Consider the following 27,918-nt stretch of genomic DNA (forward strand, 5'->3'; position numbering starts at 1 on the left):
GGGTGTTTGGCCCCCCAAAATGCTGCTTGCAGCTTTAATTATTATTATTATTATTATTATTATTATTATTAGTAGTAGTAGTAGTAGTAGTATTTACTCATCAATCTTCAGTAACCATTTTATCCTAGTCAGGGTCACAGTGGATCTGGAGCCTATCTCAGGAACACTGTGTGCAGGGCAGGAACACACGCTGAATGGGAAGCCAGTCTGTCACACACTCATTCACAATTCTGCACAATTTAGAGTCACCAATCCATCTATTGACATGTTTCTGGAAGTTTCTGGAAGAGAAAACTGTAGAACCAGGTTGAAACATGGAACTTGGAGCTGTGAGGCAGCAATGCTAGCCACTTATTATTATTATTATTATTATTATTGTTAAGTAGTAGTAGTAGTAGTAGTAGTAGTGATAAAAAGTACATAAAATATACATGAAGAGGTTTAAAAGGTAACCAAAATATCAGTTGATTTAAAGACAAAATTCTATTTGAAAATTATGTTTTAAGTGGTTTTTGGCTGTCAGTACTGCTCAGGTTCCCTAAGGCATACCAAAGACAGTAATAAGTTTGTGAATTTTGACATATGTATGTGAGAATCTAGCACAAAACAAGATTATCCTTTAGTAAGAACAACTGGTTTGAATTTTTTTTAATACAGATAGGACAGTATTTCTGAATCATTTTAAATTTTAACTTTGTGTAATTTCAGTTCTACACTGAATTACAGGCTTTTGCTGACCTGCACAAATCTTACCTGAGGATGCAAACAGCACCCAACACATACGTAACTTTTTCTATGAAAAAGTATAGTGGAAAAATGTATTGAATTTCAAATAGGTTAAACACACTTTTAGAAACTACTTTAGACTTCTGAGAATGCTATGAAAAATATCAAGCTGGAAATACAGATATACGAGTTGTAGCATAGAAAATTAATACTGAATATGTGCACCACAAATTACTCAATAGGTAAACATTTTACTTGTGTGTAGATTCTATTCCTTAAATCTGCCATCTTCTAGAGACTGGTTTTCTTAAATGAACAGCTGACAGATTATTAAAATAATTAACTGTCTGACAATATGACATCACAGAAAAAAGACTTAAAGTAATAAAGAAAAATCAGAATTATTGTTCATTTAGAGAAACTGTCTAGTTATTTTGATATTACTTACTTGGAGACTGTCAATCCTATATAATTAGTTTGAAAATACAAACCAGCAAAGAAAAAAAAATACACACTTAATACACTTAATTTGATATCACTGTGACAGGGTAGTGGACAACTTTTATTATGAACACAGGTATAATTAAATTGCCATGTTATACATGTACAGCAACTAACTGCTTTACAAAAAAGCAATACAATGTTTTATTTACAATCATATAACTTCCAATTTTACACAAAAATATTTACAGATGACTAATGTGCTGTTTACAGATGATTTGGTGCAATTAAAACGCAGTAAATGCTTCAGACCAACACAGTTTTGCATTATAAAATACACATTGTTACTTATTTTCAATGTTTATTTTTAACCACAAATTGGGATGGAAATGAGTAAGACGTTTGCTAACGTCATAGTTCATACACATTTCAAGGGCAAGCATGCTACGAATTAACTGATGTGCAGGCAGAAAACCATCATGCCTGCATCAATAGCTTTAGATATTAGACTCCTGTAGATCCTGAGAATTCAGTTTAGTTGTGTCCTATCAAATAAATGTCTGGGATTAATGAACTTGAGGGACAGAGAAGGAATATGACAGGGTTAAGCTGACTCATCCTTACCCATGTCAGTCCTCTGTGTGGAACTGACATGTTCTAATGTATTAAAAGTAACCCTGCAACTGATATTACCAATCTGTCAACCAAGTGAGAGAAAAAGGACAACGCTGCAAAATCACCAACTGAGAAGAGTAATACTGTATCACCTTTAAAATGACTGCAGTTTTATATAGACACTGGTATAACACATGAGAAGCATAAAATACTGAAGTTATAAAGTTTAGACAATGAAAACAGAAAGATAAAAAAAAAAAAAAAAAATTACTGCAAGACAGGTTTGGTCCCAATTCAAAAGCAAAGCTTGAGCCACTGTTATTAACAATGAACAACACTCATATGACATGAGCAAACCATTTAAAGCCATTTGTTCAAGGTTGAGTGGTTGAAAATGGGAATAGTGGTTGAATAAATTTACCACCGAATCTCAATCAACAAATAACTTTGGTTTTCTTAAAAAAAGAACTGGGTAATGCATTTGGTAGGTGCCCTTTTTAGTGTTAAATTTCCCTTTAAAAACAGTCAACAAGAGGAAAAGACCTCCTTGAAGGGAAAAAAAAACTACAATGGTAAATTGGCAAAATAATTTTCACCTTTTCCTCTTTAAAAAAAAAAAAAAAAAAAGGAGTAGGGAAAGGGCTGTAGGAATATGTTAGAGAATATTGCACATAATCAGCAAACCTCCTCAGGCCTTGACCTTTCCGCTTAATGCATTGTGGATTCTCCACTGTAGTGGCATTTGTAGTTGAAAATGTAAATAAATGGCACGTTTGTCCTCATGTGGGGACAACAGACATGTATGCACATATAGAAGAAAGCCTTTCATATGATCATGTATGATATGTAACAAGCAAAAGAAAAAAGGCCATACGAATAAGACATGATCACCAGTCATGAAGGAAAACATGTCCTACTCTCCTTATTGCAATCTATGTCACCATGACTCGCTCGCAGTGTCCAGGGAGTTCTGTACCGCTTTGCTAAATGCTTTCTGACTGAAGGGGTACCAACAGCAGAGCACACACCCCATGTCAACTCCATCTCCTTCTGTCTTATGTCCTTTAAGCACACAAACAAAAAAACAGACACAATACCATATATTCGCAAAATCATTTGAAATTACTTTTGCTCCCAAATGTCATTTTGCTATGCTCAGTATTATGGGAATTTAACCATATAGCACTCATCAATATTATTGTTCTTGTCAATATTATTATTTAAATGACAGATGGTTATAAAGACATTGGTGATTATAAGGGATACCTTCACTGATTGAGTTAGCTAACTTCACAGAATAAATATGTACAGTAAATGCAGCAAGTAATGATACCTATATATTTGAAGATATGATTTTTTTTTTTCCTTTTTTTTTTTTTTTTTTACAGTGCAGCGATGTATGGACATATGTATAACATGAAGAACATTTCTCAATAATTAGTACCTGTTTTCCCCTTCTTCAGCTTATCTTACAAACTATACACAGCTGGTAGACCTGACAAAGGCACACAATGGACAAAACAACAACCCAAAATGTGTGAGCATCGTTGTCATCATCATACACATCGTTTCCATATATATATCTGCTCGTCATCAGAGTGACATCTGATCGCAGTCCGGATTTCAAGCTTGTTGATAACAGGGTCTCTGAGGATCTGCGGATTGAATCGTCCAGGACAGATGGACCCAGGTAAATCCTGACATTGAGGCCTTTGTTCTCCACAGTCAGTTTGGTCAGGTGTTGTAGTGGTTATTTAAGTCTGCCACTGGTTTTATAGTCTTTTCAGACTTCACCCTCCATTACAGGCCTTCAGATATATAGCCCCAAAATCTTAGAACATTTTAAAGCAAGCTCGTTCTACAGTCTGTATAATCTTCTGCTGATACTAAGTATTAAATTAGCAGACGCTGTCTTAATAACCACGTGGGTTCCTTCTTGTTCCCCTGACTTTCAGAGTGGAAGCTGAAAGGTCAGTGGGGTGGAAAAGGATATGAACTACAGGTTTACAACTTTTTCTCTTCATGCACCTGTAAAAGCATCTTGACTGATTCTAAACAGCAGTGCTGAGGCCACACTCCGCTCATGCAAACATCCCGCACAGGTAAACGCTAGTCTTCTGGCTTCCACACCAAACTAAGGTCAAACTAAAGCAGTTCTCTTACTCAGGAACCATCTTAGACTGGAGAACATGGAACGGAAACAGTTTATGAAGGATGGTTAATGCAGCCTCCTGAATGCCGAGTCAGGTCTCAGAGCGTGCTCAGACAATCTTCTTGATGCTGGTGCGTTTGAAGCTGCCAGTGCTTCGCTGTTTCTGCACCTGGCTGGCTGAACCGTGACGTGCTCTGCCACTGCTGCACAGGCTGGAGGTGGGAGACAGCTCCACGTTCTCCTTGTCAATACCTGCAGGAGAGAGACAGTGGGTCAAAACACCTGCCTTCAAAACCCACAAACAGCACACGCACAACTCTACTGTGATTCTTTAAATTTTTATCAAAATCATTTAGGCATTTCTACATTTGTGTGGTGACCCAGGAAAACCCTTCTTGGTCATATTTTGACATTTTCTACTATATATAGTTCTGAAAACTACAAGATTTCTTAAACCGAAATGTTACTCTTTTGAATGCATCTCAATCAGAAGTTCTAGCATTTTAAAGTCATTTACGTGCTATGGCATGTAACTACCCAACAACTTGATCAATGCATGACATTTACACACTTTGTGAGGCAATCTCACTTAACTAGCAAGGGTTTAAGACCTCTTTAGGCAGTCTGGCTGCATTTACAGCTGTGTTTGTTAAGCTGGCTCATTACCCAAGGTGATCTGTTCAGGCAGACAGCCATAGCAACGTTAAAAAGTCACCTAAATAAATACATTCCCAGGGTATTTTGGTAAAATACAGTATATTTATGCTTTTTTTTTTTTTAAAGCAGAGATGTCAAAAGTATATTACTGGCAGATTCTATTTTGGTCAAAACCAAATTTTTCATCGTTTTTGTTTGTTTTCCAGAACATCTACCAGATATCCCAGACAGAGAGAAAGGTGTTTGGTGTTGAATCCCAAATGCTTTGAACAGTATAGTGCACTAGAGATAGCCCCAAGAATCCCATTATGTTACTCTCTATGCAGAGAACATGTTTATTAATAGAAGTCACTTGGGATTACACCTGACTGTTGGAGAGGTTAAGCAAAAATAATCCAGCATAAATACTCATGATGGATGATTACTGTGGATAAATAGATGTAAACATTGTCTAAAACATTATGAAAAAATGTTGATATTGTCTCAATATTTTCTTTAAGAAAGCAACAGTTTTTAATTTTCCAAGGTCCACCAAAGCATAGTTCTTTCACAGAGACATTTAACTTCAATATAATGTAATAATTTTAGTTTCTTTAGTTTAAATTTCATAATTTACACAGAACTTTACCACTGCTTGTTTTGAAATTTAAGCTACATGAGTAGTTCTCTCTAGATACTTTCTTACAGCAGTCATTAGTTTTTAGTATTTTTTTTTTCTTCAGGTAATATGTTTTTTGACTAATCACTTCTGTTTACAACTAGTACTCAAAACATTAGATTACTGGAGTGCTTGTAAATATGTTGGTCTTATTATTGACAAAAAATTGATTTCTCGCAGATATCAGATTTCTTTATACATGTGCAAACATTCAAGTATGGAATCCACAAATTGACAAAAATTCAAGAATATAACTGAATATAAAAATTGAAAAATTGAGTTTAAAAAAACCCATATTTCCTAAAAAATATAAAAACTGAAAAGTCTACAAATTCTATTTATAAAACAGTTCAATTGAAAAAAAAAATTTCAACATGATACTTTTCAGAAATGCCTTTAGATTGGAAACTAATAAGTGATTAATAATATTAAATGATATTACTTTATATACTCTATGTAGTTTTTAGGCTCTGTACCTAATCTGTTGAGCAGAGTGTCACTGCTTAAGAAAACCTTAATAGCATTAATAAAGCACTAGAGTTTATGTAGATACAGTCTGATACCTGCTCTATATCAGCAGCGAGAAATCTATTCCAATCGAGACGGATTTTTCCCCTCATTATCATATAAGCGGTAAGAAGATAAGGAAAAACTGCATCAATAAGACGGATGGATGGATAAAATGGATAAATGGCTAGACATGCTGAAATCTTAAAAACAGGGAAACTAAGAATTTGAAGAATAAAAAAAGACAGTAAATGATAAATGAGCGCACAGGCGTTTTAGTTATTAAAATGTGAGAGTACAAACTGACTGGTTGCCTAACTAAAACAAAAATGATATTCTCTGCTCTGAGAACACACTTCAGTGAATAAAACTCCTATTTGCAATAAATGAAGGAGTAATATAAAGTTTTTTTTATTCTACAGACTGAGATAATATAAAATAATTAAACGTGTTTTTCTTTTCTGACTCACTGTATATTCAATTTTAAATTCAGTTCTATTTTTGATTAATTAGCTAGCCTATTAATGACTTTTGTCCATACTCAAGTAGTCTGGCTTTAAACCACATAATACTAATTAAATACTAGTATTGACCAGAAGGTGGTGCAAGACATGACTTCTGCAATGATGAACAGATCCTGCTGAGGAAGTGCAAACCCAGAAATCTACAAAACATGACAATCTTTGAACACTACATTTTTCTTCAGCCATGTGATCTAATCAACACACAGATAGGAAATTAAGAAGCGGTTGTGTTATTCTACCATCACAAATTAGCTTCCCTTCACCGAGTTCTGACTTCTTTCAAAATAAGCAGCAAGGTAAAAGGAAGTGGCACAGCAGCAAAGGGTGAATACCTGGGAAGACGAGGTGTGGTGGGAACACAGCTGACTTAGAGCAAGGCAGAGAGGCTTCACACAGGCATGCACACATACACACAAAGGAGTGGAAAAGAAGGCAGACATGAGTGATATTCACAACTCAAAACAGAAGCAATGAATGAAAGAAACAGAAATGACAAACCAAAATGAATGAGCAGCCATTTAAGATCCTATATGAACAATGACAGGTGGATCTGATTGGTGATGTTAAACAGTCTGAATCATGGACATTAATTAGTGTTAGGTTTAATTGTTAAAAAAGTAGTGTAAGCATTAAGAATCTAATCAATCTGTGATGGATTCATATTGATCGTAAAATCAAATATTGGGGAAATACAAGTAACTGACTGCTACTTTAAAACACGAATAACTCTAGAGACTCATTTTTAACTGGCCACTTTGAAACGTGTACCACCAGAAAAAGAAATATAGATAAGTGATAGTCACTTAAATCAGTTACCAAAGTGTGCAAACTATAGAACTGGACATTAATTGCCCACCACAGCTCTATAGTTTAGGCTTGTACCAGCAGTTTTCGGTGGCATCTCTTCTGCTGTCCTGGCATGGGACAAAGTTGGGGAGCGTCTATAAACTATGGGGCCCTCTGAATTGACAGCATGTCCCAAATAAAGAAGAGAGAGTGCAATGAGGTTAATGTTGATTTAAATGCACAGATGAGAATGCATACACACACACACACACACACACACACTTCAGCTGTTTTGTATAACGTTGTGAGACATACTGTGAACATCACTGACAGGGTAGTGGCAATTCATGACAATGTCTTGAGTGGGAATGTAGCAAGCAAACACAAACATAATACTACAGCATCCACACCTAAAGACAATCGTCTCAGCCGTTAGGACAAACAGTTAAACATGCATATACCTGCTCCTGTATGCACACATGCATGCAGAATTTCTGACCTGGTGAGTGCTGCGAGGTCGCCAACGAGGTCATGGAGTTGGACAAGTTGAGGTTGGCAGTGATGCTCAGCTGGCTCTGAACGATGGGTGGATATGGAGAGGTTGGCGTCCGCTGGGACTCCTCGCCTCCTTCCTCTTCGATGCCCGGAAGGTAGGTATCAATCAGAGCATCCAGGAACTTGACCACGAGTTCAGCATAATCTGGGATTTGGGTTTGCTGCAGAGTGAAAGAAATCAAGCCACTTTTGCAGAAGGAGCTACACACTTGTTGTTCACATTGTGGACTGAACTAAATGGATGGAGTAATTGATCCCAAGCCACTCAAGAGAATGAAGGATCTACTGTCTGACTTCAATTTAAACAAGAGAGATTGACTCTGCTGCCTATATGTCAGCAAGGCCACAGAATGCTTCTATTGTAAGTGAGGGCTGTAGCAATATTGATTCTCTGAGCAATAAACAAATAAAACCTTTTCCAGCATAAATGTCCTACAGCAAAACTGTATAAATGAGGAGGAAAAGTCTGGAGACACTATTCAAAGCCATAATTGCTTAGCAGGCTAAATTTCCTTCCTAAACTTCTTTAGGGAAATTAATGGCAAATATAAGAACGATTAATCATACCTTAGAGAAGGGGCCGGCAAACCTCCAAAGTCCATTAAAACCGAAGCCTTCAAGAGATGGCGATGGCAGCAGGACAATGACAGAACATGAGAGAGAAAGCGAGATGGGGCAGAGAGACGAGGGGGAGCAGAAAGCGGAGGGGGAATAAAAATGGTGCAGTCAGCATACCCAGACAGCCAATAAATTAGTTTAATTTAAAACTAAATACCACTTAGCCACTATTAGATATCCACTGACTTTTTCCAATTAAGAGACATAAAAATACATTTCCCCCAATGTATTCTTAGATGAATATTTAATATCCACAGTGTAAAACTTTTAAAGTTGAATTTTCAAATGAATTTTTTTAATCTATCATAAAGTCAAGTGAGAGGTCTTTCTTTACTCTGCAGACAGGAGGGCTGGTACTGAGGGGGAGACTCCTCGTGGTAGACCACGCTCTGGACGATGCCGTGGACAGGGTTCAGGAGGTTGGGGTCCTGGCACATGGACAGCAGCGTGCTGATCTTGGAGTCCAGCAGATTGTGCCTGTTGCAGTAACAACACACACAAACAAAATTAAATTAAATGTTTTTACAAAGTCCACAATGAGCCTGTATATTACTGTGTGTGTGTGTGTGTGTGTGTGTGTGTGTGTGTGTGTGTGTGTGTGTGTGTGTGTGTGTGTGTGTGTGTGTAGGCATGGTGCAACATATCCCGACACCTGCTGCACTACACACATCGATCTGGTTGATGGTAGAACAATATTTACTAGGTGGATCATTTAGTGTACACAGATTACAGATAATCCTTTCACAATGTAGAACCACTGAGGAAACTGAGCAAACTGTACACACAATACACCACCTCACAGTTAAACATGTAAAGCTAAAATAAAGACTCCAAACTCAATAAAATGTTTACCTCTGATGTACCACAGCTCATTGCTTAAATATTTGCTAATGACTTAACTTTTTGTCTAGGTTGAATACACAATGTACTACATCAAAAACATTATCAGGAGAAGATATGAACTATCTGTTGTCAACTGTGAGGGAGTTCATAAACTCTTTTCTCTTAGTCTAAATTACTGCACTTAACTAGCAAATTAGCTCACCATACTTCATTACCTTACACTAGCTACCAGTCTAGTCAATGAGGTTTTCAAGTCGACCAAAACACACGACTGGGCAAGCACACTGGAGCTTCCACTTTTCCAATGGGCTAACTAATGAATTTATCATTTGTCCACTCATTTTCTGTATAAACTGCATATGCTCATTCTATCACTTTTCCTACAGAGCACTCAGAACCTGATTATTTCATCTTTCAGAACACATGGCTTCACGGAAGAACAGCCGAAAAAAAAAGCTTGACTCGAGAGAGAGTTGTGGTTGCTATAATAACTGCTATTTTACGTCATCCTGTACCTTTAAACAGACAACAATGAAAACTGTCAAGCCCTTTATTTTTAATGAAGTCAACAAAGCTTCTCAAAGAATGCCTTCACCAAAAGCCACAAAACCACAGATTATACAAAGCACCTAGCTCAGTCAGGCCAAGCACATGAATGCTGCACGAAAGGCCGCGAAGTACTCAATGCCTCCTCTCCTCAATGCCTCCTCTCCTACATGAAAACATTTCCATTCATGAGAACTCCAACAAAACAAGCTTCCTAGCTCATTAAAGTCTCTGCAGATGAACTGTCCCTTCATGCCTGCCAACCTCTCTACTTGCTGTGCCATATGGGAAAAAAATGTAAATGTAATGTAAATGGGTAAGGGACACTCACACCACTGGGAACACCTTTGGAAAGACCACACTGGCTTCAGCCAAATACTCGTAGAGAATCCTCTGGTGGAACTCATCAGTTGAGTACTTCACTTGTGTGGCCTGTAACAGAAAAGAGACCTTACAATATAAATGATATAGCACAGAACACAGCGCTTAAGAGCACTTGACAAATCATCTATCACAATATGAACAAATCTTCTTAAAATGCACTAGTCTATATACATGGTTCTCAAAGATAATACTTCCACCATTATCAGATATATAGTTATTAGCCTGTTTGACTGGTCACTTGAATTAAATGAGTTTAATCCAAACATCAATAACTCAAAAACAAGTAAACCTATAAATAATATCAACTTGGGCCTAATGTGTTCTGCCATGGTAAAGGTCAGGAATAAAAAAAAAAAAAGCTCCAACAAATAGCCAGAACATTACTGTACACATTTGAACAATGAGTAATATTTAAATAGTTGGATTATTTAAAAAAAAAAAAAAAAGTCCTGAGGAGGGGTCTGTAAATTTTATTTTACAGTTAACAGAGTCCCTGGCTCCAAAAAGTTTTAAACCCTGGTCCATGTGATCTTCATATCAGAAGAAGAATGAAATGCTAGCAGATAGAAAAGATGGAGAGCAGAGAGGGAAGTAGATCTGGCCAGAGTTACTTACCAGCACAGTAAGGAGCAGCATTTGGATCTTGGGGTCAGTGAGCACCTCCTCATCCAGCAGCACGTTAGACTCAGACACAGAGACCTTGCGCAAATGGGAGTTGGCTATTCTTTGTGTCTCTGAAGGGGGACAGGGCAACATTGAACTACTGCATTTACTCTGTAAAGATATAACTAACCCACAATTTAGATATATCAATTATGTTCATATTACTTGATTATTTAGGACTCATTATATCATAAAATTAAAAAAAATTATAAAAAAATAAAAATAAGATCATAAAAAATTGTCTCAACTTACTACCTAGATGTACTGGGCAGAAAAAGTATCTAAACATCACATCATTCATTTATTATGTGCAGTCATGCTCAGTTCCCTGATAAGGTGCACTAGGCTCTACAAAGGTCTTACCAATGTCATAGTCGTTCTCAGCCACCCGCCTGATCTTCGGAGGAGTGGTGATGCCCGATTCCATCTCTGGTCTCTTTGGTGCTTTGGAGTCTGATATTAGATGGTCAAAACTCTTCCTGGTGCCTAAGAAGGTCAGATTTAGAGATTATTAAGGAGGGGAATAAATAATTAAATAGACAAGCTATCCATTTACTTTTGCTGAGTAATCCTTCACCACTCCATGAACTAAACATTAAGCCAGCCAGAAAAAAAAATGGTATACGTATCCCAGAGTTATTATTTATCAGGAAACTTTACACTCCAAAAAAAAAAAAAAAAAAAAAAAAGGCAGTAGTATGCATAGTTACCCAGTAGCTTCTTGGCATTGGCTTGTGAGGGCTGCCCCATATCGACGCTCATGGACTTGCGTGTGCGTGGGCTGGTCTGCCCCATTGTGGGATAATACGCTGCCAAGTAGCGTTCTGATACTTTGGGCGATGTCCATGGCTGACTCTCCTTTAGTGGCCTGCCACATCAAAAGGACAAAACAATAGACAGGCTCAAAACTAATAAATAAATAAATAAATATTTAAGTAAATTCTGAATCTGAAGATCTCTCCAAACTAAGGAAGGTAAATGATATCTGATTAACAACAATAGGTCTTATAGTGTCCACTTCATGCCACTATTATACGTTTAAGCTAATAATACTGTCTGTTAATGAGAGTCATCTGTTACAGACACACTGATCATTAGACACTTGCAAGAAATCCTTCAAAACAGCCAGTAACTGGAAACAAATTATAACTGCAGTTTTGCAGTTGATTATGAACATAATGATAACAAAAATTACTCATAATATTAATGACAATAATGATTTATGATCATCATCATACTAATATTAGTATGATGATGAGGATGATGATGATGATGATTATTATTATTATTATTATTATTATTATTTAAATAGCATCTATCCCAAGCTCAATGTTGCTTAAACAAAAAAATCGTCATCCAAGCATTTAAATGGTGAGAATAAAAAAAAAAGGATGTAAATAAGCCTCCACAACATGGGTTTTACCGATGCTTGAAGTGATGTTTGCCTTAATGTTAGTTTATAATAGAAATAATAATAATTAATACTGTATTTGTTGCAATGTGACAATAAGACAACAACTGGAAATGAATCGTGGTCAGCTCAAATAACTGAGGACAGGCGATTATGAAATAATGCTATACAGAACATATTTAAAATCATAATTGGCATCTAGCAATGTGAAATCATTTCAAATGTTGCAAGAATAATACTCCAGTTAAATGATATACTTTTCAGTGCTGCCTGGTCCTATTTCAAACTGTAAACAATAAAACAATAAAAAGTAACACTTTTGTTAAACTGGTTGATGATCTCACCTGCATCCAGGCTCAGGGTGATAAACTGAGTAAGTGTCCACAGGAAAGTTCTCCATGGTAACATCTGAAAGAAGCAAAGACTTCCTGTGTTTGAGACTGCAGCGGCTGCGCACCTCCTCTGACACCGTAAGCAGAGCTGAAAGAGTCATATGCACGCACATTAAAAACAGGACAGAAATTATTATGAATATAGTGGGAGGGTTTTATTTTCTTTTCCCTCACCTGCCAGGTAGGCCACACTCTGAGTGTTCACCTCGAATTTGTCACAGTTGCGGTGTTTTCCCACCAGACCCAGGAGTGTGTGGAGGATACGCACCGTTCTTGCCACTGTGGTCGAGGATGGGTGTCTGTAACCTTCAGATAACAGGAAGTAGAACCAAAATATATATTCATTTAAAGAATATATACCCCATATGCAATGGAACACATATCACTTTCTCTTTCTATCTTTATATTTAAGCTCTATGTAGTGTGGGGTTCCTGTTTGAAAATAACAAAGCATCTTGGTGTAAAGAAATGCAAGTCAGCAAGTACAATAGTACAGTGAATAATGAGAATAAAATACACAGCAACCATCAGAAGATGTATATAATAACCCTGCTGAGGGTGATCTTAATGCTGCTTGTGTCATCTTTTACCTTTCAGCAGATGTCCCACTAGTGCAAAATTGAAGTTGGAGTTAAAGTTAAGGCCAACAAAATGGTCCATTTGTTTACAATCCCATTCTAGAGGCTTCCGAATCTCCATAAACACCTCCTCAGGACTCTATAAAACAGAGAGAAAAGACTTATAGCATATCAAATCCATAAAGTGGAACTAAAAGCTTTACTCAAGTCAAGTTTCAGTGTTTTGCTACACAAATGTGCATATATATTTTACTATACAGAAGCAGACCTAAATGATTCACATTTTGTGTGTCTCTCTATGCGCATGTCTCTCTTTCTGTGTTTAATACCTTGTCATTAAACACCCGGAGGCTGTCGAGTGTATGCAGGTTCTGCTCCAGCAGTGCCGTCCCAGCTGAGTACAGATTTACCTCATCCAGCTGCAGCACTGCTACTGCCACCCAGAACAGAGCCTTGTGCATGGGAGAGTCCTGAACACACCAACACACACACACAAAGTTAGTGTTCAGTCACACTGCAGTCTGAAATACAATACTGCATTCCAGATTCTATATGAAATTAGTGTCCCTCACATATGATAAATGTCAATAAATGTAATACAGCTGATAAATGTCAATGTAGCTATGTGCTTTGTAGTGGTTAACGTTTTGGTGTTTTGCTAATTTGCTATACATTTAATTTTACCCTTGTTTAGAGTAATAAAACAATACTGACTCTAACATTGTAATAGTTTCAGCAAACTCAGCTATAATTTGACTAATATTTTGTCAATTCTGTGAACTCTCAGTACAAGCACAGTCACAAAAGATGTGCCAATATGTATTTTATTTCCAGCAATAACAGCAACTTAAAGCACCACAGTACCTGACTGAGGAGGGGTTGTAGCTTGGTGAGAGCGATGACAGTGGCTTCAATGAGAACCTGACTGTTGTAATTATCCGGCCCCTTTAAGCAGCTCTCCAGCCCCTGCAGAGGAAGAGCATTAATCTGGCTGGCCAGTGAAGCATAGCACCAGCAGCTAGAGATACACTGCCAGAGTAAATGGCTCTACAGCAGTCTCAACAGCACACTGCATTCTGCAGATAGGAACCATCTGACACTCACCGAGAAACAAACAGCCTCTTTAATCTCCCCCAAGAAAGGAGAACAAGTTACACAGCAGTGACTGAGCTAAAGAGTGACCATTATTAAAGTGCAAGTTTGTCTAAAGAATGACAGCAAGTGACTCAGCAATATTCAGAGGAAGTTTCCAAATTATTGTACGAGTATGAAATAAAGTAAAATACATTTGATGTAAAAGAAAGAAAGAACAAAAACTCCACATCTTTGTACTAGCAACTAGTTAAAACTAGCCAAAATCATAAAGGAATACTACCACACTATTGCAAGTCATAAACCTTTAAAAAAAAAATCCAGTACTGAGGAATCATTCAAACACACCATAAGTCCTTAAAGGAAAACTCCACCCGGAAACATATGTTTATACTCAACTATTTGTGATTTGCTTAGTGATTCTGGTGCTAATTTTTTGGTTAATGCTGTATTTTTATTATTCCTGGGAGAAGTTAGTGGTTGTGTACCACGCTGACATCACAGGGGGACAATGTTACTGATAGTGTTTCATAGGAGAAAAAATTTCAATGATCTACCTGGTTATGTCCAAAAAAAAGACACATTCAATATAATTTTAATGAGAACACAGGCATAGTGGAGACAAAAACCACTGTACTTAAAGTCCTAGAATGCAATAATGCCACTATACAATGCAGTTTTGATGAGTTATGCCAGATACTCAGCTCAGACAAAGACGAAGCAAGAGCTAAATGCCACTGCACCACTATCGGCAGGTAGTCAAACGGCATTGAGTGTAATATAGGAAACAGAAATAGACCGTTTAAAAGTTTAGACTGAAAAAAAGTCATCACAGAAATTCATCATGAAATTTCGTTATCACAATCTTTTGCATAACTGAAGATCACATGTTAACTACAAAGACTGATATGCAAGTGGGCTCAGGGCAGATTTTTCCTTCAGTTCTGAAGACCAAAGGTACCTTTTATCATGTTTCAGATTATGAAGGTAAATAGTAACGTAGTAAGTAGATGAAGCTAAGAATGTGGGACAAGGGGAAGCACTCACCCGGTCAATGCTGAGCAGAGGACTGGCCTTGCTGAGGATCCGGATGATCTGTTTGATCTGACCATGAGTTACACGTTTACTGATGCAGCCAAACACTACCAGTGCCCGTGGCTGCAGAGACGGGTTATACTGGAAAGCAAATCTAACCAAAGACACATAATACAACAATCAATAAGAACACTTACCATTCCGTATTGCAGGAGAAAGTAACATTTACAGTAACAATTAAATATAAATTTTTATTCACGCACTTCTGAGCTAACTCTGTCCACTGGTCTAACCATTTGCATCCAGGAATGTCCCTCATACAAGCCTAAGAAAGACACAAGAGTAAGTTCAGCACTGAACAAAAATGTACCTTTAATGTTTCCATTGTAGCAAACAGAATGTAGAAGGAAAACATTACTAAGAACAGGAAACAGCATATGTTACACACACACACACACACACACACACACACACATATATATATATATATATAGACAAACCTCCATAATTTCCAGCAGGGCTTCAGTGACTGTCTCTAGGGAGGACAGGGCAAAAGTCTCCCTCTCGTAAGAGCCTGGAGAGAACGAGCGATCTCTGTAGCTGGAGCGGAACGCTATGACCGCTGCTGATTTGACCTTACTGATGCCAAACAGCAGGTAGAACTTGGGCAAGGAGAATTCAGTGAGACTCAGTCGCAGCACCTGTTTAGTCTCCTCTGCAGAGGACAGAAGGAGAATTATGACACGATGGCAGAGATGAAACTGCATTGGAAATATAGGGCCCCTAGGTAAAGGGGACCTCAAGGGGCTTGTACTGAAAATGCATTTTCATGAAGTGAGAAAGGTGCTCAAAGAAACAGCATTTACACAAGGCCCAGGAATTAGTTACAAACAGTACACATGCATGTATAAATGTGAACGTGTGTGTGCATGTGCGTCCTCACCGCTGAAGTTGAGCTGGGAACAGGTACACAGCGAGTGGATGATGTTAATGACCAGGCCATGGGTGGAGGCTCTGAGGGACAGCGGTCCTGTAGCCACCAGCAGAGTGACCACGTGGAAGAGGTAAGGCAAGTGGGCCGCCACATCCAGAGAGTTATTAAAGGAGAGCATGAGCATGTAGCGTGCCAGGATGGCGATATCATCCCACATCAGGTGCTGCTCCAGAGTAGGAGTGGGAGACAGGCACGTCTTGTCAATTATCTTGCACATTCGGCCAATCACCTTCGAAGCACAGAAGGAAAAGGAGAAACTTTAAGCTAGGTATTAAACAACTTAGAAGTGAGGCCAACCAAAAGCAGACTTGTGTCACAATTTATGACATTTTTATAAATGAATTCTTTGGTCACGAGTTAAGATTAGCGGTCTTAATGTGACATGCTCACCATGTTATTGCTCACCATGTTATTGCACAATCCGTTCTAAAGTTCAGTCAAGATTTTATCATCTAAGAGTGTGACAATCTGCTAAGATCGCTGAAATTGCACAGTCTAAAACCAGCTTAAGATTTAATTACCAATGTTTGATACAAAGATCAAGCAGTTGTCTCACTGTAGTAGTATTCAAGGTCCATCGTCCTTTTTAAATCATACAAACTACTATGTTTAGCCCGTAAAATATTCTAAAACAATGTCATTTTTGTCATCATCTCTGTGTCACGTACCTAAACATTACTCTCCAGAGGCTTATGACCTCCTCAATAAGGTCATGTTTGGGTCTGTGTTTGACCTCTGAGTCTGATGTTGTGTGAGGCAGAGAGAAGGCAGATGCGATGACTGGACAAAGCCTGCCCTTGTACTCCCAAACTGGCATGTAGTGACATCAGCAGTGGCTGGCACATGCTAGCCAAACAGTGCTCAGCACCCACTCAGTGCAGCTATGAGCTTAAAAATATAGCTATGACAAATGGAGATAAGTAAACACGAAGACAGCTCCTAATGCTTTTGCTGCTTCGTTCAAGGACCACAATGCCCAAGACACTCAAGGTTAGTGGAATTTAACTCACAAGGGCCAGCTTTTACTATGCTGCCTTAACAATGATGTCCATTCATTGTAACAACTAACAGTTATTCATATAATAGGACAGTGTGTCTTGCTAACTTACTACTGTGTGTGCAAGAAAGTGCATCTACGAATCAAGGGTTGGCATTTGTACACAATACCTCAAGATAATGGAGTAGCAGAGCAAGCTCGGACAAGATCAGAGAAATGTTTCTAGAGCACAAAAGGCAGAGAACCTTAAAACTAATTCACCCACTATTTTAGAGAGGCTCTGTAAGGCGCTGCTATGATGAAATTTATTATTCCTGTGAGTAAAGGAGATTTCGTAGATCCTTTAAGAATGATGAAAATGTGTAATTTATATTAACAAACAAGGCTCTTAATGTAAACAAGCTTCATAATTAGAATTTTACTGTTTACTAAATGCATGTCAGGCATTTTTACAGAGTTTTGATTAGTAGCGTTGCTAAAGTAGCATGTGCAGCACTGGAAAATAGTTAATGTCTGGAAATAATTAATAATGGCTGCTAGCAATCAAAGATAATGACCCAAAACTGTGTCTTGACTAACAGCATGGTCTCATTTTATACCACACTGCCAGTGAATTCTTAAATCTGACTGGTAAGGTGTTGATTAGTGACAGCTATTTCAAGCCACAGGGTTGTGCTCCTTCTAATGTGTTATCATTTCTATAATAAAGTTTGTTCATAGGGATTTGTACAGTGGATAATAAACAGATAAGAAAAGTGCTATTATTTAACAAAGGATGTAAAATCATGAACTATGGAAGGAGTCTCCAGTGTCAGTGCTTTGCCATGGTTAAGCATTCAGGAGAGGGGAGTTTGTGCTTTCTGATATCTCCTCAGAGTACGAATGTCTCATAGATTTTAAACATTAAATAAATCTATAAAAAATGAAACCAATAAAAACATTATGCAAAAAAAAAATTGTAATTGTTGACAAATTGCTTTGGTATAAGAGAAAAAAAACACTTTGGGATGTGCTGTTATAGGAAAATAAGTAACACTCAGAAATCAGTGATCATTTATTTGTTTCCAAGCCTTGTCATGTTTTATTCCTTACTTATGACACACTATTAAACAAAAACATTTAACAGCACATGATCTACACATGAATGTCTAGAATTGTTTATCTAAAACTGGCACTGAAAGCTTACCTTGCTTGAAACCAATTTAACATTTCCAGATGCCAGAGCTACAGCTGTATCAGCCATTACTTCAGCTTTGATTGATCCCAGGCCCCCAGTAGCGCTGGTCTTTATGAAACTATCCAACACAACATCTAGCAGGTCTGATATCTATAAACAAAAAAACACAAGTTGGGTTTAGAGCACTTGTGTAAGTGATGCAAGATTTAAGAAGCCATGTATGTAAGACATGATAAGACATTCTGTAGAACTTCTCTAGAAGGTGAAAGAAGGGTTGTTCCAGTGCACACGGACAAACCCACCTGGCCCAGGCTGCCCCAGATCTTAGCCTGAATTGATGGATACATCTGTTTCTCATTGATGGTCATGGTGATCAGCTTATCCAGAATGGCAGTTACACGTTGCCGCTTGGCATCATCATTGTGCTTACAGAAGCGCACCAGGTTGCGCAACCAAGGAGTCATGTATTCCAGACACAGGTGCTTCAGTTCAATACCTGTAACACCAGCAGACACGGGAAAGGAAGATTAATTAACTCAATCTGATACACTTAATTTTTCACTGGCGTACAGATATGAAGAGTGTGTCTGTGTAGCACTGACTTGACTTGCTGAAACCACTGATGCATTCTTCCAGAAACTCCAGGGTGAGGTGGGGTTCATTGGCAGCTAAAGTCTTACTGATGGACACAATAAAAAGGGTGTTGTTGGCTGGGATGCATAAGCCAGATGTTTCCAGGAGCTGACCTTCAATCTTGAGGTTGAAGGTGCAGGTTAAGGCACACAGAAGGTTGTATGCTGCTGACCTGTGGATGGCACCAAAATAATATAATGTCACGTATCCACAACATGGGTATTATGGTTAGATAACTCTCCATAAGGGGATTTTTGTACTTATTCTGTAAGATAAGAAAGAGATAAGACTAACAACTTCTGAATATTTATTAACGCAATTGATGTACAAGATTTTGCATGTTCTTGGCTCTCAAGTAAGTCTTTTTTTCATTGTCTTGTCAATGGCAAGTTCAAGTGCCTGCCAGCTGAACTAAAGACACACAACACCCACATTAGCATTTCTAATGAGCTCAAAGCAACAAAGAAAGAAACTGGCGAGTAAAAAAGAGCACTGTTACTATAAGAACTGAGATGCATTGAACAGTTTATCCATGCCTGTAAAAATGGCAAAAGGAAGCGGCCATATTATTTGTGCATTTTACCTCAGGCTGGGGTCAGAACTGCCCAAGTTGAGGAGGGCAATGTTGAGTAAGGTTCCAGGCACATCTTTAGGCCTGATTTTGGTGTGTTGGGGGATAGAGTCAGGCTGAGAGAGCTCCCAGCGTGTACGGATATGGATGATGGACTGCACTATGGCATCACATTCCTGGTGCATAAAAGTGAGGGGTGTGCCTTGGTTGGCGATAGTCAGTGTGAACTGGTTTTCATCAACAAGGCAGATCTCTTCAATCTCGGAGGCATAGTAGATATCATTGAGGAAGACTGACTGGCCCAGAACACGGGTACGCTCAGCTGAGGTGACTTGTACGGCTGTGGAGCCAACCTGGGTAAAAAGGTGAAAAGAGATCTTTAGTACAGGGACATCCCACTAAAACAGTTTTAATTAATTACAAGAAGCATTTGGTCAGTTTCTTTAGTGGAGATTTATCTCCCAGAATACCTTAATGGAGACTTTTGTGTCTTTGTGAGCAAGCTTAAGTGCATTATGGAAAACTTTGAGGTCCTCCTCCAGGGCCAGGGTTGAAGCAGGAAGCTTCTGCTGGTCAGGTTCCACATATTCGGCAAGACGGGCAGGCGAGTCAATAAACAAGAGCTTCTTACTGCCTTTTAGACCAGTTAGCAGCCGCTCATGGTATTTGGTGTATTCCCGCACCCAGGTGTTGCAGTTATAGATAAAGACCGCAGCCACATTTTCATAGGCAAAGTTTGGAAATACTACAAACCACTTGGAGAGGAAGTCAGTCTTGAAGCGGTTGCTGGGGCCAACATGGGTGAGGTCCACAACTATCTCATAGTGTTTAGCATAGTAGGGTTTGAGTGTGAGTAGTACATGGTAGATTAGAAGGTCACCATTGATCTGCCCTGTTTTGAACCTAAATGGAAGTAAGAGAAAGGTAGAGGTTATAGGTCTTGTTTTAAAAGAAAATCACCCGAAATACGGAATGGTTAAATTCATCACATCCTAAACCAAAAACCCTCTTGGTGAATTCGGTATAAATACTAAATAGCCATGGACACAATAACAATCCATAAATGTGTTTTTACTCAAACTGGATTTGTGTAGTCTGCCCAAATCTTCAACATGTCTTCCTAATTATAAAACCTAATGAAATAAAGAAACAAAGAGATTCTAAAGATGTGTGTTTAAGACCAAGTTTCTATTTTGTGTCTAGTCATTTATGCTCTACTTTGTCTCGTAGCTCTAAGACATCTAAATTCAAAGACCCCTCTAAATAACTCTACTAGACGGGGACAGGAAGTGACTGTATTTGCATCTTGGGCCCTTTGCACTGGCTCATCCGTTCATCTGTCAACTTCAGTAACCTGTGCAACCCAAGCTTTGCGTAGGTATGTACTCAATCTCTCTTAACAATTGTATTTGCAGACATTTCATTTTTTTTAACCACAGTGCAATTATGTAATATTTAAGGTATAAAGTATACTGTAGCATGACCTTTATATACAACAGTGAAAAACAGATTTGATCTTATTAGCTTTCTCTACGGATAACGAACAACCAAATAAGGAACAAGACACAAGAAAGCTATAAAACCTAAAACTGAACCAACACAAACATTTATGGCTGAAGTGAAATAAAGTTGAATAAATTGCAATGTTCATAATATTTACTGGTCATCAATTATCTTTCAACTAGAAGCAGCACAAAAGTTCGTCTCTCCGAGAAGATCTGTCTGGTTATATTTGTGGTATGTCTTTTTCATTCTGGCACTCATGACAGGTAGTTACCTGTAAGCACTAATTTCTCGTTTATTCTTCAACTAAAATAGGTTTTTCTTGTTCTAGTTTCTAAGCTGGTATGGAGAATACTACATCATTGCTCAAGACCACCATCACTGATGCTTCAGCTAGCGTGTCACCTACACGGGGTTCAGAGGGTTGCTTCTTTGACCCTCAGCTAGCATTCATAGTAGTTGCATCATCTGGGAGTCTCATGCTCGCCTTACTAATATCTGTCTTGGTGCTGGCATGTAAGGTCATCACTTTAAAGCGACAGTGCCAGGCCCGACGCCCGACCCGCGGTAATGTGGATCTGAGAGGATCAGGTCACTGGAGCACTGAACGAGCAGAGGAAGGCATTGTAGGACCATGCGAGACCAACCTCCTGCTAGAGGAAGTTCGGACCGACGCAGATGAAGCAGCGGCGCAGAAAGAAGAAGAGGAGGCTATGTTGCATCAAAGCAACATCAAAAACAAGGATGAGGAGAATGTCCTGGCCACCATGCAGAGCTCCACATCCAGAGATTCCTGCATAGATCCTGCTAAGGAACTGGAGAACATGCCTTTGGTGGTGTGAGCTTATACATGCCTTCTCCTTCAGTGATAAATGCTAACCTAAAGGCAGTATCTTAAAGATGCAATCTATGACTTAACCATACAGGGTTTTTTTTTTTTGTTAAATTGGTTTTTTCCCTACCTTTTCTCTTTTCTCTCTTGAATTATTTCATTTAATTTCAAAGGCTTGAACCTGGCATTTTTTTTTGTCTGTTAGGTAAGAGGTCTGTAATGGATGATAATTAATACAAGACAATAATAAAATTAAAATGATATTATATTTAAATTCACCTGACTTTTAGTGGATTTAACTAAGCTAATAATACTGTTTGTCTAAGCTGATCAGGTAATCTAGTAGCTCAATTTTTAAAAATGGAAATTCTGGTTTTAGACACTGCTGTTTATGCAAAAACAAGTGTATTAGTCACCCAGATTTTGCTATATCTAGTCTTTCTCTTGACCTTAATATGAACCAGATAAGTTTTTAAAATACTTTTAATTTCCTTTGTAATCAAGCATGGCAAAATAAACTGCTAAATAAAAATAATCTGATTTTTGTGTTTGTGCTGTATTTGCACATGCTGGTTGACATACCATATGTATACAGGTTAGTTGTATATGCTATAAATGCTGGTCTTTCAAAGCACCAGAATCTTCCCAAATCACTGAGTAGTGTTTTTTTTTTTTTATTTCCTTTTACATGCTTTCAAACGCAAATTCTCAAAACTTTTTAAGTGTTCAATTATTGCGTTCAAATCTAGCATGCTGCTATCCACGGTCACTTTTTTCTCCATATTTCCTTTTAACTTACACCACGTCCTGACTCCTCAGATGTCTAAATACACTGCCAGCTGATACTATTGTAATATACACACACAAGGACTAGGTAATATTAATAATCACAATTAAAGTTTTTATTCTCAAAACATTATATTTTTTAATACAGAGGAGACTACGTTAATGCAAGGGGATAATATTTTCAGAGTTTTAAAAACTTGAATGTGTTTTGCCTTGCTAGGCCATTTTTATCAGAGAGGTTTCCAATTTTGCAAGTTACATACTGCTGCTTTATTTACAATCCACTAGCAGCATTTTATCAGCCATTAGCTCATACTAATTAAATTTCTGACTCTGAAACAACATGCTTTTCTATAAAATATTTTTGAAAACTTCCTTCATATCTGTATTGCACTACCACTGCATTAACACTTTTTTTTTTTTTTTTTTAAATTGCAGAACAGTGACAGTTTAGTCAGAATAAAACATTAGTGGGAGAACAAGTGAAAAACAAACAAAAAAAAAAGTGGTTTCACAGCTCTCATTTCCTGTCAGTGAAATATGTGCAAGTTCCTCATTCAGCAAACTTCAAGCCATCGTGTTTCATCAAGACTTGAAACAAGGTGCGGTGGACTAGACAACATTTACATAGTGTTATCTTGTTAAAATAACTGATTTTCAGATTTGATGATTGAATCCTGTGTGCAGAAGAACATCTAGACTTCATTAGTAAATTCTATGTTAACCTGGTAAGTAAAAATTGATGATGATGTCTGTGTATTAGAATTATGACAAAAAAATGCCACTGGAAAGGTTTATTTGTCCTTTATTGGTTTATTAGTCTGGTGGTTAGCTATATAATCACGTTTTCTATTAATTGTCCTTAAGCAGTATGTACTTAATAATATCGGAATTTCAGTACAGCATCATTCTCATGTATGTACATAATGCGGTAGTCACCGAGAACTATAAAACCTAAATGCACTGTACTGTAAAGTATAGATTGCTCTCTAATTAACTACATAATCAAAACAGAACAATAGAACAATATTTTACAGTATTAGTCCATGCAGGTGGTATACATTTCTTCCTTTTGGTGAGGGATGGTAGTTACAAACGTATTTACCCATCTGCTTAATACCTCTACACAACATGCAGAACTGCATACCTTTGGTTTAAAATTTACAATGATAAAAATATTAGTCAGAGACATTTATTTGTCATGAGTGAATAAGAGATCACATTTTGCCTAGATTAGTTTGTAAGGAACAACTCAACTAACCGTACCCCACTTTAACACACGACAAACCATACCAACTTTTAGCAGGACGACATGCACCCCCGGCATGCATTATTTTCGTGTATCAGCACAGTCTGGAGTGTGTTATTCCACTTACACCACAGCGATTTGCCAGTGATTACAATGTTGCATTTATTAATTACTTATTTAGCTGTGGAAACTTTTGACTGCTACAAAGCACTTACAACTGAGACTCCTTCCATTAATGCTGAATAAATGTCTCCTGAGAAATGTCATCAAGTCAATGATTATACGTTTTACTTTGTTAAACATGGTTTTTTTATTTGTTTATTATTAGTCTTAGATTATGTGGAGCATCCACCGTACAAGTCTCTGTGCATAAGCTGTTACTATAGAAATGATAACGTATTAGATCGAGTGCATTTAAGTGCATTAACCTTTTCTTTCATGTTCCGGAAATACTATCTGAGCCATGCTGGTATACAAAAATTCATGACCCCCTACTTATGGATCAGATTCAAACATTCACCCGTGCTGTGGTATAAGTTGTTATATTGGGTAAACTTAACAGGGGAAAATATCACAATCATGCAACAGCAACATGCTAGCACTTCCTATAGTTTCATGAAAGCGTGCAGTTCCTATGTTTAATAAAATATTTACTATAAATTTATATAGTTTACTTTAACTTATATTGTAAATATTTAAAACATATATTAAATAGATTAAATAGATTAAAATATTCTTAAATAGAAACTGTACTACATAGCATGTCTCTTTTCTTGTGACATGCTGGTGAAGAATTTACCTGAAATACAATTGTCTCACTTTCTATCCCTGTTCTGTATGTAGTAACTGAGGATCTTAATGACAATTTGGGCAGTTTTGTAGGATCTCCCAATAAAGAACTTATACTAAGTTGCTAGAATCTTCTTCCCTGAATGACACTGCCCTGTCCACAGTGCCTCTTCAAAAAGCAATGTATTAATGTTTCCCAGTTTGCTGGGAAATGCTCCAAAACACTCCAACAGTAAGAATTGAATTTAAATGGTGGTTTTGGTTCATTTATTCACCTTAATATTATAGCCTACTGCAATTTACCAGACAATGGTAATAAAGTGATTAAAACTTATGTTTGATGCCATTTTTCAACATATTTCAAAAAACATTTGTGCACTTTTGTAGATAGATCAGTGCCAGTCAGTTTCAAACAAGTTTGTTTAAGGGTACTTGACGGTGTATGGGTCAAGTTTGACATTCATTCATGTTTGCACAAAATAAAAGTGGTAGATATAAGCTTCCAGTACTTGTTAGCTACATCAGCCTAGTCTTTCCAATGAAAAAACAAAGTAGGAAACTTTAGACACCAAGCATGTCTTGGGGCAACTGAAGACACTGTTTGAAGACACAGCCAGTGAACTCTGATAAGCCAAGTGTAGGCACAACACTTGATATAGAGAACATCTATGATAAAACAGCAAAAAAGGGCCTGTATTTATGCTACTAGTAATTGGTTATAGCTAGTTCTAACTGCATTTAGTTCTAATAGGGTAAGAGTATCACATTAGAGTATCACAGATTATTAACAAACCTTTGCTGGTAGCTTACAGGCATCATCTATGAAGAGGACATCATGAAATCCATTCTCAGTACTTGTGCACTGTTTCTGGTACTTCCATGGAAACTAACTGGGGAGACGACCCTTATACCAAGCAGCACCCGGCAGCATGAAGATACCTTTAAACATCATGAAACAACCATAAGGGGTGATGAGCCCATCATTTTCTCTTCAAAAACCTCTGAACTTCCTTTGAAGCCAAATGGTGAGACAACCCATAGCCCAAGCAGCACTAGGGTGCATAAAGATACCTCTAAAGATAAAAAAAACCAGGAAGAGTACACCACTAAGGAAGGCAAAAAAGTCTTACCTACACAATTGCCCCCACAAAACTCAAAGGACCAGTATGTTACAAGTGAGAGTGTTGCTGAACATCTACCCCACGCAATGACAGTCTCTACAGGAGAAAGTAGGTCCTCTTTACAACGGTCCTCCTTGCCTTTCTCGACAGAATTAACACAAAAAAAGACTGACCAAATTACAACTGCCACCAGAGATGACCATCAAACATTACATAATTTTAAATCCACTAGTAAAGACCGTGATAGACACACTCAAGGAAAAAAAACTACTAGATCTGGAGAGAATGAATCCTTCACGCCACAGACTGATATTTCTACTAATTTCCAAAAAACTCCAGAAGTTATTACAAATCAATCAGGAGTAGAAGTACAGACTACAGAAACACTGACTACTAAATTGTCTACACTTCCCCAAGAAAAAGAAAGCACACAATCTCCAATACTGAATATCACTGATTCAAAGGTCACTCTGGACATTAGCAATGAAGATAGACATGACACAACCACCTACTCACTCAACACATCGACTACCACTGGCTTTTCCACTGGTCTTAGTCCAACTGTTAACACAGAGGTTGGTACAACTGGTACTACTGATACCATGGATACGAATGCAACATATGAAATAACCACAAAAGACATGACTAGTGAGAGAACATATTCCACCTTTAATAGAGAAACCATCCCCACCACTCAAACAGACAACAGCCAAACTACTACATCAAAAGCCCCTCTCGATGATAATAATAAAAGCCATCCGGGACAAATAGTAGCCTCCTTGATTGGTAGTATTCTGTTTCTTATGTTCGTAGCATTTGTTGTGGTTTTGTTAAGAAATCATCAAATAAAGAAAAAGCAGACGGAGAATCCTGACTGGGCTGGCCCTTCACCATTCATTGACGCTGATATCCAACCTAACCTACCAACCATCAATGAGGATGGACCATTCCATCGTCAAGAGTCCAAAAGAATTTCCCTCCACTCATTCCTTCCCCAGCGGCTTTCCAAGCGGCTATCTATGTTGAGCCCAATGGATGAGGAGGTCCCCCTTGAGGACACTCAAGCAAGCAGTACGTTTGGGCAAAGTGATGTCCAACCACTACATGGAAAAGCAACACCCGACCAAATTCAGACACATGAAGCAAACAGTCCACCTTCTGAGGTCTCTTCAGACTCCAACATCCCTGAGACTGTTAGCGTTCCTCCAGCTGCTGAAAACAATGAGAATATCCAAACAACACATCAACTTGATGATGAGATCATTCCATCTCCACCTGCAGAAACAAACAGTGCCACTCCAACTCCATTTGAAGATGTGGATCTTAATCTTTCCCTGGACAAGAATACTGAATCCACATCACTATCAGATGCTATACACATCCCTTCTGTGCCACCACTAGCACCATCTTAGAAATGTTGAAAAACCATTAGCAAACACAAGCTATTATTGAAAAGATAGCACTCTGTATGCTTTTAAAACAAATGACTTGCAGAAAAGAAAGATTTGTACACAGCACAAAAGGGGGAAAAAAGACTCAGTTTCCAAGACTCTAGCTTTGTCAATCAGTTCCCTCAAAGAGGAAAAATCACTTAACGGTAGTAAAGTCATTAGCAAAGTTTCTTTAAAGCAAATATTCACTGTTTCAGCTGTTAAGTTAATTATATAACTTATATATAAGTTATATATAATAAAGGTTTTTGGTATGTAAAAAAAAAACCCAAAAATCTCAAAACACGTGATTTGTGGACACTATTAGTAAATAGCACTGGAGCATTAAAATACTTCCTTTACAACAAGAGAGAATGTGACTTTGTAGGATGTGATTTACTCTTATTCTGGGGGAAGATGACACTGCACATAAAACCAGAATGAGTTGAGAGCAAGAGACTGAGACAGTAAGAAGCAATTTCTGAGTAAATTACAGCAGTGTTGCATGCTACAGCGTTCAGTTCCTTTTTGAGCAGCATGTCGGAGTTTGTCTGCCTTTTTTTTTTTTTTTTTTTTTTTTTTTTTTTTTTTTAAATAAATGGTCTGTCTGCTTAACAGTTCCTAACGCTTTGAAAGAAAACTGAAAATGCCGG

The 27,918-nt window shown here is 37.8% G+C and overlaps 2 protein-coding genes across 8 annotated transcripts in view; one reads left to right on the forward strand and one right to left on the reverse strand.

Annotated features, from left to right (window-relative positions):
• Window positions 1-1,254: 1,254 nt before the first annotated feature.
• The window catches only part of nf1a (neurofibromin 1a), a 66,843-nt gene continuing 40,179 nt past the window's right edge, over window positions 1,255-27,918 (reverse strand). For 2 of the 6 annotated variants that reach the window (XM_034310629.2, XM_034310628.2), the window contains 24 exons: window positions 20,026-20,458; window positions 19,568-19,908; window positions 18,954-19,156; window positions 18,654-18,847; window positions 18,361-18,501; window positions 16,127-16,406; window positions 15,684-15,898; window positions 15,447-15,508; window positions 15,196-15,337; window positions 13,921-14,022; window positions 13,386-13,526; window positions 13,069-13,195; window positions 12,653-12,784; window positions 12,431-12,566; window positions 11,386-11,543; window positions 11,039-11,161; window positions 10,628-10,746; window positions 9,960-10,060; window positions 8,574-8,716; window positions 8,189-8,235; window positions 7,566-7,782; window positions 7,163-7,240; window positions 6,613-6,666; window positions 1,255-4,186 (listed from right to left, as the gene is read on the reverse strand). In XM_034310629.2, coding sequence (XP_034166520.1) covers window positions 4,044-4,186; window positions 6,613-6,666; window positions 7,163-7,240; window positions 7,566-7,782; window positions 8,189-8,235; window positions 8,574-8,716; window positions 9,960-10,060; window positions 10,628-10,746; window positions 11,039-11,161; window positions 11,386-11,543; window positions 12,431-12,566; window positions 12,653-12,784; window positions 13,069-13,195; window positions 13,386-13,526; window positions 13,921-14,022; window positions 15,196-15,337; window positions 15,447-15,508; window positions 15,684-15,898; window positions 16,127-16,406; window positions 18,361-18,501; window positions 18,654-18,847; window positions 18,954-19,156; window positions 19,568-19,908; window positions 20,026-20,458 — 3,832 coding nt within the window. In that variant the 3' untranslated portion in view covers window positions 1,255-4,043. Of the gene's footprint in view, window positions 4,187-6,612; window positions 6,667-7,096; window positions 7,241-7,565; window positions 7,783-8,188; window positions 8,236-8,573; window positions 8,717-9,959; window positions 10,061-10,627; window positions 10,747-11,038; window positions 11,162-11,385; window positions 11,544-12,430; window positions 12,567-12,652; window positions 12,785-13,068; window positions 13,196-13,385; window positions 13,527-13,920; window positions 14,023-15,195; window positions 15,338-15,446; window positions 15,509-15,683; window positions 15,899-16,126; window positions 16,407-18,360; window positions 18,502-18,653; window positions 18,848-18,953; window positions 19,157-19,567; window positions 19,909-20,025; window positions 20,459-27,918 lie in introns of all 6 variants that reach the window. The other 4 variants (XM_034310632.2, XM_034310630.2, XR_004579509.2 and 1 more) reach the window with 3 other exon arrangements.
• On the forward strand, window positions 23,049-27,852 carry LOC113533092 (protein EVI2B). 2 transcript variants are annotated; one of them, XM_026924948.3, is made up of 2 exons: window positions 23,049-23,404; window positions 25,520-27,852. In XM_026924948.3, exon 2 carries the CDS (start codon window positions 25,550-25,552, stop codon window positions 27,245-27,247), a length of 1,698 nt encoding a protein of 565 aa, XP_026780749.3. In that variant the 5' UTR covers window positions 23,049-23,404; window positions 25,520-25,549; the 3' UTR covers window positions 27,248-27,852. The 2 variants fall into 2 exon arrangements, with proteins under 2 accessions (XP_026780749.3, XP_026780750.3); XM_026924949.3 differs by having other exon boundaries at window positions 25,527-27,852.

The sequence above is a fragment of the Pangasianodon hypophthalmus genome, chromosome 14, assembly GCF_027358585.1.
Source record: "Pangasianodon hypophthalmus isolate fPanHyp1 chromosome 14, fPanHyp1.pri, whole genome shotgun sequence".
In the NCBI taxonomy this organism is placed as follows: Eukaryota; Metazoa; Chordata; class Actinopteri; order Siluriformes; family Pangasiidae; genus Pangasianodon; species Pangasianodon hypophthalmus.

Bases quoted from the DNA above. Each gene is read 5' to 3' on its own strand.
- LOC113533092 (XM_026924948.3), top strand. From the start codon at position 25,550: ATGAAATCCATTCTCAGTACTTGTGCACTGTTTCTGGTACTTCCATGG.